Raw genomic sequence first — 10,261 nt, forward strand, 5'->3', positions numbered from 1 at the left:
TAATAGGAATGACTTACAGAACCTTATGATACTGCCAGGGAACATAATTAAAATTAGGTCCTGTACAGAAGTAAATTATGTTAATTTTTTTACTGTTTGCATGGTCTATTACTGTTTACTGTTACATTTCATCCTTATTTTTGACATTCCAGCCCACAAGTGACATTTCCAGCCCTCCTTGTGATATTTCAGTCTTCCTCAAAATTAATGCTATTTCCTTTGTCTTTCCAGAAAATTTGGTTTAAAAAAAATTATTCCTAATGCCAAAATTTGAAATGAAATCACTAAACAAATGACAAGGCTGCTTATTGAAGAACTGTGTACTAATGCCACTCTTATCTTCATGTTTGTCTTTCTAATCCTGTTTATCCCAGAGTTCATAATGTAATCCAAATCTTTTCAAGCAGCAGCAAAAATTTCCCTTCTTAAACTGTAAGAGATGGTCTGTTGGATTGAAGACCAGGAAGATTGGGTATATTTTTAATTTAAGCTTAATTAAACTTTCTTTTATTGGCCAAGTATGCAGACTGTTGATGAGCTTATACTGTATTAATCTTGAGGAACTGTTACTCTGGAAGCAATTATGCTTGAAAGCAGCAGCCTTCAATGATCTGTCCTCTGATACAGGAAATATACTGCTCAGAATAAATTAGTTCGTATTACATATTCAATACAGAAGTCATACTTAGTCACAAAACTATCTCAAACTCATCCTCAATCTGCTTTTCTCCCTGTAATGAAATTACACATCTATGTTTAGATTTTTTTTGTCTACTTAATATCAAATCCTAGCATTTTTGGTTTTATTTATTGTAAAGGACAGTATGGTAGTTCAAATGTATTTTTCTAGTGTTGTGCTTATGAAAAAATATATTTTGCCTTCTAATTACAGAATTACCAAGCCAGTGTTGATGATTTCAACAAAGTACTTCTCATAGATCCATATGTTCTTGAAGCAAAAATGGAACTAGAGGAGGTGACCCAACTGCTCAACCATGACAGCAGCACTGCAGCTGATGGGCAACAAAAGCAAAGGAAGAAGATAAGCATACAAGAGGTATATCTGTTCATTTTTAAAAGCAAGCAGTACAGAAGCCACATGTTGGATGAGATAATATTAAAGCTTTTGTTTGTTTTGCACTTCTTATCTCTGCTATTTCTTTTTTTGGGGGGGATTGTATTTTTCATGTTATTTTGAGGACACACTGGAGGATTCTTGCATATGATGTGTTCAGTGTCCATTACATTTTACAGTGAAGCTTGGGCTGGTTTCAGGTATATTCAGAGCCACAGCAGAAAGAGAAAAAAGTACATTTAGATGGCATTAAACTTCAGGATAGGTTCCTTGTAAACAAAAAACTGCTTAGACTTTGAAATGACAATTTTTTGGAATATGGCTGTGAAATTGCAGTTTACTGGGGAAGCCCCTGGAGCTCTGCTGGCAAAGGCTCAGAGTCAGCAGGCGTGCTGGCTCTTTTTGTGCTAATAGCAAAGTTACTGGTCTGAAGGACAAAATCCTGCCTTGAAGAGCAAGAGTAGGAGTAAAATACCTGTCAGATCTTATGAAGGAAAATGGGATGTAACTTTCATGTCCCAGATCAAAGAATTGGGCGATGAAAGGATTTTCTCAGTCATCTGATATGTTTGGATTGTTGCTTTGATGGTCCTTTAAGAATGTTTTGGGGTTTTCTCTCTTTTTTTATTGTGAAACCAATAGTTAAAACACACAGTTGCCAGTCTGTACAGTGATACTGTAATTTGAGAGTGTAATTCCAAAATGCAGGTATAATGGGAACTGCAGTGATTATTGTAGAAATAACTCATTCTGTGGAAACACTTCACGTTGTCACGAGTTCATGGGATTTTATGTAAGTAGTGTAAGCTGGGTATGGTGTTAGTTAAGCTCTGATTTGTGACAGCCAGAGGGACCTGGAGAGTATTCTGGGAGGTTAGGAAGTGTTCAGTACATTGTTCAGAGACCAGCTGACTACGCTGCTGGCAGTGGTAGTTTTTCCAGAGGTGGGGCAGGAAACATGAATGTTTGCTGTCATTAACTACAGCTGCCCTCTTAGAGAGCCTTCCCTGTCTTGCCTGCTGTAGTGCAAGCAGAATGCAAAGAAAAGTAAGAAAACCTTATTAGGAATTGGGATTTATCGTTATTACTCCATTTTAATCAAGCTATAAGACAGTCAAGATTTCTCTCTTGATACTAAAGATTGTTGAAAAAATAGAAAAAAAATGTTTATAAGCCCAAATAACGTAGCTCACAGCACTGTACTGTGCAGCACAAGATCCTCAAACTTTCTGAAAACTTTGGCATCCCTTGGAGAGATTACATTCAATTGACAGTTTACTCAGTTTATAATAATTCCACAGCTCTTGATTGCTTGGAATGGATTTTAGCAAATGTAGTCAACCCCACTGTTAATTTTCTAGCAACTGATTGATGAAATGAGTACAGGCTGCAAACTCTGGAGAAGTTAAGTGGGTATTTAAGCAGTAAGACCATGCTGATCTTTCTCCTTCTTCTGTGAGATTTGCAAAGAGGTTGCTGTTGCAACCTGATGGAACTGTCATGTACCTGAAGTACAGGTACCTGTACTAGTCTGAAGGCCCAGCAGTGGACTGAAAGGTGGGTATCTGGGGACAGAACTTCAGTTCTGCTCCTCTCCTGCAGCTTCACTCCTCATACATGTGTACACAGTCGTCCTCAGCCTTCTCCCAGTGCACACTTTTAACTACAAGCCTTGAAGATTAATTAGAGAGATGCTATTCTGGGGGGAAGTAGGACGTAAAGGACTCTTTTATGAAGAGTAAACTGTAACTATAATTTAATGAAATTATAGATCTATTCATAAAATTTATGAAGCTTCAGAGTATTCGCTTGAAAATTATTTATTGCCATTTTCTCTGTGAAGGTGACTGAATCTGATGAAGAGGAAGAGAGACCATTTGCTACATCAGACAATTCTGTGACTGATCATGTTACTTCTCAGGAAGCAGTTCAGAAGAGTGTGCCACTGAAGACCTCTGAGAAACTGCATATTTCTGAACCATCCAATGCTTATGACTTTGGTCAGATAATGAACACAGTGCATGCCAGTCAGGATAAAGCTGCTTGTGCAGATCTTTTAACAATTACTGATCCAGAAAAATTACCAGTGCTACTAAGTAACAAGCTCGAAGGAGAAATCTTCTTGATTTTTATCCAATCATTGAAACATTACATAGTTGAAAAAGACGCTGGCCTTGCATATCAGCACCTTTTCTACTTGAGCAAAGCAGAAAGATTTAAGGTAAGAAACTCGATTGAACGTGTACTGAGGTTGAACAGAAACGCGAAGGAAATTTTCATATCTTACAAATTCAGCCTATTGTTTCCTTTTATCTCTGTCAAATCCCATGATTTTTAATCAACATGTGTTAATTATAAAATTTAATCTGTTTTTTTAGGTGGTGCTGGCCCTTCTTAGCAGAAATGACAAACAGCAGGTTCAGCAACTGTTTGACTTACTTTCAGAAAACCAGAATCAGCAGTATTCTTTGGAAGATCTTCAGAGCCTTAAAAAGGTTTATGAACTTTAAGAAGTTAAAATTTGTTGGTCGCATGCACATAGTTCATGTTTATAAGATGGATTGATAAACTCTGCAGAGTTGCTGGGTTGAAACAGGTTTTTACCCAGACTGTTGGAATTCTGTTCTGTTTTGACAGCATATGCATATTTAAAACTTGCTGCTCTTTTTTTCTTGTAGTTGTAAAAATTTTTAATCCATAGAATTCAATGCATGTGTTTGTGTTCAGTAACAGCTCATGTTACATGTTATTTGGAATACAGATTTTGTTTAGATTGTGTTAATTATATACATGAAAATATATTTTACAGTGAAATAACTGGATGGTACGATAGATAATACCCTTTTAGTCATCTCCTAAAATTTTGTGAGTTGTGTGTTCTTGTGATAAAGAAGTGGTGTCTTCAAGCTGAACAGGTCAGTTAGAAATAGGTTTGCTAACATGAATTTACAAAAAGTATTAAATGCTTTTCAGATAAAACTACAAACCATCTATTTCTTCACTATCCTTCCTCTATACAAAACAGATTTAAATATTTTTGGTGCAGCTTAGCAACAAAGGTGAATGAATAATATATTAGCTTGTCGTAGAACCTTTGAATCAAAAGAATTAATTATTAAATAAAACAATATGTTTTTAAAATTATTAACAAGCAAGTACTTTTTAGTGCACAGAGGACTAAATTTTTTCAGTATGTGGAAGGACTGCGAGTTTGCATGGCTTTTGAAGTGACTGGTGAACAGAAGTGGCTGCACTTAGCAATAAAAATATTTAACTCGAGTTTTATAATAAGATTATTCACACCACCAGCTATCTCTGTTTACAGGCATATTCATAAAGCTAAAAATAAAACCTTTTTGTGGACCAATATGATTAATTTTTGTTATTTCAGGCAATACTTGTTTTATATTTGACTCTGACAAACCTTGCTTTTTCCAGATGAAGCTTTTAAGTTTTTCCAAACACCCCAATGCCTTCTTTGCACATGTGATATAAATGTATATCAGACTTACTAGCACTACAGAAATACTACTAAGAATGTTGTTGTAATGTTTTTCTCAGGTGTATATTAATTTAAAAAAAATAAAGCTTGTTTCTGGAGAAGAACAATTATGGATTCTCTTCTCTGGTCCTACACTTCTTAGCTTTATAATTCAGACATGTGGATTATGAGTTTTGTCTTGAAGCAGAGTGCTAAGAATGAGGTTTTTAATTCCTAAGGAACCATCAGTACTAGTGGTGGGGTTGTTTTTTCCTTTTGAATGTTCTCTTTTTATGAGAATGGCACTTTGTTGGTGAAGTACAATTGGTTATGCATAGATTATATGAGCTATAGACCTGTCCTGAACATGACAATCTCATTCTTCAATCATAGTGACACAGTATTCACATTCACTAACTTGTGTTTTAATGATTTAAATATTTTTATTTTTTACACTGTAGTTAAGTATTTTTAGAGAAGATTAATTGTATGTGTGCAACTTCCTGACATGGTTTAGAAAACCTAATCAATCTTCATTTAATAGAGTTCAGAGTAGTTTTAATAATAAGTTGAAGGGTTGTATTAATAACGCATGGATTAGGAAAAAGTTATTTTGCTAAAAAGCATAAAAAGCAGCTATGTAATTTAAAAATAGTCTCACTTATTTGAAACTTGTAGTTGAGTAAGAGACAAAAGCCACCACATAAAAGCCTTTGGTGAAGTTGAATCTCTGTGCCACAAAAATCCCAAGTATTATAAACTCTTCAGGTGTCTGCTAGGAAGGAGTCTTGACTGCTAAGGCTGGTGTCTTGTTTGTATAGTTCATTTTGAGACTGAAGACAAAAATGGGAATTTCTGCAGCAGTAAATCATCAAAAATATAATTTAGTAAATTTAGGAGACATTAAAAAAAACCAAAAAACCAAAACAAACTACTTTAAAAGACAAGATTTTTAAATGGAGTGTTCTTGACAAGTCCTCATGTATCCATGAGGAAACAAACAAATGGGTTTTCAGAGACAGGTGTATAGTGGCACAGTTAATTTTAGGACAGTTTTAATCAATCCCTTGCAATTAAACTAGAAACCTAAAAATAGGTTTGTAGCAGCACTGTTTCCTGCCCACTGGGATGGAACCCATTTCAGTGTGAGCTGCAGCCTCCAGCTGGGGCAGTGCAGGGCCCTGGTGTCCTGCTTGCTAAATGCCACCCTGGTAAATAAATGCAGCAGCAAACATCAGGGTGGTTTTGCTTGTAAGCAAGAGGAGGTACAGGGGGAAAAGAGGGGAGTGAAGTGTCCGGGACACAGTGATGTGTTCAGAAACACCCTCAGCACAGTCTGTGAGGGAGGGGTAGCTTGAGCCACATAAAACACACCAACAGCAGCCTGGTGCCTAAACCCCACCACTCTGATTTGGGCTGCTGTGAATTTTAATGTTCTTATTGTGGAGATGGTAAACAGTAACAGTCCTGTTGCTCAGCAGGACCTGGTGAAACAGGTGCTGGTGTGACAGCAGCTTAACATTTGTGGTTGAGCTTCCAGCTGCTGCCAGGAGGCTGAATTTTTGTGCCAGGCAGGTACCTGTTCCCTGTCTGATCCAGAACATTTGAAGGGGAGCCCAGTGCAGCAGTTTCATCACATTTCACATATCAGCTCAGAGGCTGGTGAGAGGATGCTCTTACCCAGCTGTGCTCCAGGGACCTTTCCCTCTTTTGCCTTCCCCACAATTCCAGCAGAGCACGCAGCCAGGAGCTGGTGATGGGGCAGAAGTGTTACAGCAGGAGCTTCACACAGAGGTCTCTCCGGCTGCCTAACTTGGTGTGCTCGCTCTCTGACACTTTGCCACACAGGGCAGGACAGGTTTGCTCAGCGCTGTAGGGCCAGCTCTGCTTCTGTCCCGTGTTCAGCCCTGCCTGACCCTGGGGTTGTCACTGCTCAGCACTGGCTGCCCGTGCTGTACCTGCAGCTTTCTGTGCACTCTGAGTGCTGGGAGGTGAGGTCAGGTTTTCCATGCAGCAGGGAAGCTGAGCGAGGTCACACAGCACCCAGGAACAGACTTTGCCTTGAACCCTGTGTTTGTGTTCCTGATAGAGGAGGGAATTGCCTTGATGGGGATGGTGCAGAGCTGTAGGAACTCTCTGCAGGAACTGCAGCTCTGCCTGGTCTCCCTGCAGCACATCCCTGTCCCTGCCTAGCAGCCTCCACATCTGGAGGATCTTCCTCACCAGGAAGGACCAGAAACCAAAGTTACTGTATCAAAAAAAACAAACCCAAAACCCAACCAAAATCACAAAAGCACGTTAGGTGTTGCACAGGCCCCACACTAGGCAAGGCCAGCAGCTCTGGAAGCAGAGGATAGGGAGCACTGCAGACACCTGAGCTGTGAGCCCACAGCTGAGCACGGTCACCCAGGAGCATCTTTTCCTACTCCTGCAGCTGCACAGCATCCCTCCTGAGGTGCTGCATTCCAGGGTACTGAGGCAGCAGAGCCCACCAAGGCCAGAGAAGCTACCACAAAAATCACCAACTTCTGAAAAGTTGTTGTAATCTATTAAAAAGCAAATAATGAGAGAGGATAGAGAAGTATAATAAATACATATATAAAATGTGGCTCCTTTTGGAAAACAAACACAACTTTTTCTTTTCTTTTTTTTTTTTTAACCATGAATTCCCAAACACACAGTTCTGTCTTGATGCTACAATTTTCAGCAAACTAAAAGACAACTCTTGCTTCCACTTGTACTCAGGGGCACTTTAAAATAACTGTGTTTCAATCTAATTATGTGAACTAGGTTGCTATATTATTCATTTTAGCAATAACTTTGAACTTGAACAAAACTGTTTTATCTGAGAGAGAGACCAGGAGGAGGTCTAGATGCAGCTACTCAGAGGATCCTCCAGCATAGCCCAAGGGTTCCCTTCACAACATGAGGATCAGAGATGCCATATGACCTCATCAGGACCCTTTAGAGATGTGCAGCTGAAAGCAGGGATGCTTCTGTGTACTGAGCTCCAACTCCTAACCAGACAGACCAGTGTGTCCTGGCCAGGACTTGACCAGCACCTTTTCAAGTCCTATCTTCAGAGGATGTTTTCATGCCCTCACCTTCTCAAGATTTCTTACACCAAGATTCAAAACCTGATATGAAAAATTTTGCATCTACTTAGAAAGACATTGCAAAACCGTAACACATGAGCTGATGGATACTTGCCAAATTTTCCTCTTCAGACTCCAAGAGACTGTTCACAAGTTACACTGTGCAGTGTCTATTGCTCCCCCCCCCCCCTTTGGGACACAGCAGCTTTGGCAGCAAGGCCAGCAGACAAGCAGAACAGTACGAGACCACCTCCTTCCTGGAGGAACCCTTCAAGCTCTTCATTCACTTGTCCACAGTCTATACCCTTGGTTTATATCTTATGTCCTTAAAATATCATCATATGAAGAGCAACAAACCACAAATTGGAATTAAAGAATAGTATCTTCAAAGTTGTCTTCCAAGACTTGTGTAGACTGATTTGTTAGCTGTGAAAGTTCAGTGCTACTCTTGTGTTTTGTGTATCTAACTCTGCCTCCCATACCGGCTTCATGAGCATTCCAATGGCTGCAAACGTGGAGGTTCTGGTTGGATCCCACAAGGACAACATAAAGATAACAGTACTACACAATTTCATTGAACACAGAACTGGTAGGCATTAGAACTATAGTTGTTAGCCTAATCCTAAAGAGACAGAAAAGAGAAGAAAACAGAAGAGACAGAGAGGAAGAGGGAAGAGAGAACGAGAGAGAAGAGAAAGGGAGACAAAGCACCACCCACGGGTAGAGGGAGATAGAGAGGAAAGTCACCACCCAAAGATCCAGCAGCATCCCGGGTGCCCCATGGCAGAGAAGAAGAGGGGGGTGGTGGACCCAGGCTGGGAGAAGGGCAAGGGGCTGGAGTTTCTCTTCCTTTCATGCCATCCATTTCTTGCTGTGCCACAGCCACTACCCATTCATTGCTCAGCCTGACTTGACCTAGAAAGTTCTGTCAAGTGGTTGCCTCCCTTGCAGTTTGCTTCATTAGCAGAATTAACAGGTTTTGGTTAGGTGTTTTCCCCTAATTGTCTCTCCTAATTAACAGGCTCCAACCGGGGCCTGCCAAGGAGCTGCTTTTCTTCACAGACTTTACAACTTCCCTCTTCTCAAGCTGTCTCCTCTCAAGCTTTATGGCCTCCCCTGTTAATTCTTCCCAAGGCCCTCAGACTGCCCGAGGCAAATGCATCCTTCACCCCACTTGTTACAGAGAGAGAAAAGGGCAGAGTATCACCCCCTGCAGGATTCCATGGCCTGGGGGGGCAGGGCAGTCCTATGCAGAGCTCCAGGCAACATTTCTTTCCCCCTTCCCACCCTTTCCCCTCTTGTAAGACATTTGTTGGAGTGGGGGGGAAGAGGTCGTGCTCCCAGTTCCCAACTTGAGGCAATTTGACTGGAACCTCACAATGATTAAGAATTGCTTCATGGCCACGTTTCTTAGATTCTCCTGCCCTGTGAGACTGAAGGTAACAAAGACAACGTGACCTGTCTGGGGTTGTGTTTCTCACCAAGATCAGACCTGGGGGTTCTTTGACCCTGACAGAACATTTTGTTCCTCCAGCACCATCAGATTGTTCAGTCTGAGAAGACCACACGATTCTCACCTTGGGGCAGAGAGGAGCAGACAAGGTGCTAATGGTGCTTTTCAGACTCTTCATTCCTGAGTTTCTGCTCCACTGTCTCATTTTCACCTTAATCAGACTTATTGGTGTTTGTACCTTTTCCTCACAAACACCAGATGATGGAGAATGTCATGTGGCTTTTCTCCCTTTACAAAGAAACAAGACTTTTAGATGATGGGACTGCCAGAAACCAAGATGGCAGTGCAGACACAGACAAGCAGTGTTATTTTCAAGGGAGAGAAACCTCTGGTTTGCAGGATCCACACCAGAGCCCAGGCTGGGGCAGTGGATCCACCAAGAATTTCTGCCATTTAAAAACATCTTTAAAAATAGTCACTTAAAGGTCTAGATGCACTTTGAAGACTCCACACCCAAGGCAGAGGCATCCAAGAATGCTGTTGCCTTTTACACTGATTTGCCATCACTGCTCACCTGCAAGGCCACCTGAGAGGTGATGTGCTGACCCCTTCAGCTCCCTGTACATTCTCACCTCCTGTCTCTTGAACTTTGGCACCTTTTCACAGGAAAAGCATCTTCTGTATTAGAGTATTGACAGAAGTATATCTATTTTTGAAGTCAAAGTTCAATGCTTTGCTACATTCATTGGTGCTGGTTAGACTGTCTCACATATGAAGTAATAATATCTCTGGAAAAAAATATTTACAAAGTGAATCAGCAAACCAGTTTACTTCTAAATGCTTAACCAAAAGAAAACAGAAAAACTTACCTCTTACCTACATTTCAACATTAATTACATCTTAATGTGGCATGGAATATTACCAAGGATGACTTCAGAGTGACTAAAAATAACACCATCTTTTGATAAAGTTTACTTACAAGAGTAAAACATATTTCCAGTTTCCTGCACAGCAAAAACAAGGCCCTGATAAATCAGGTTAGGTTTAAACTCACAGAAATAGGTCTTCCACCTCCCAACTCCCTACTATTGCACCTTCTGGGAACACACACAATTTTCTGAGGCTAAGCAGGATGCTAAACAAAGGACCACTAGAAG

General features: G+C 40.4%; 1 protein-coding gene across 2 annotated transcripts in view; it reads left to right on the forward strand.

Annotated features, from left to right (window-relative positions):
* Window positions 1–4,684, forward strand: part of SPAG1 (sperm associated antigen 1) — a 41,821-nt gene extending 37,137 nt beyond the window's left edge. For both annotated transcript variants that reach the window (XM_071738054.1, XM_071738053.1), the window contains exons 17-19: window positions 893–1,057; window positions 2,919–3,296; window positions 3,454–4,684. In XM_071738054.1, the coding sequence (XP_071594155.1) occupies window positions 893–1,057; window positions 2,919–3,296; window positions 3,454–3,585 (675 nt within the window). In that variant the 3' untranslated portion in view covers window positions 3,586–4,684. The remainder of the gene's footprint in view (window positions 1–892; window positions 1,058–2,918; window positions 3,297–3,453) is intronic.
* Window positions 4,685–10,261: the final 5,577 nt, after the last annotated feature.

Source organism: Heliangelus exortis, chromosome 2, assembly GCF_036169615.1.
Source record: "Heliangelus exortis chromosome 2, bHelExo1.hap1, whole genome shotgun sequence".
In the NCBI taxonomy this organism is placed as follows: Eukaryota; Metazoa; Chordata; class Aves; order Apodiformes; family Trochilidae; genus Heliangelus; species Heliangelus exortis.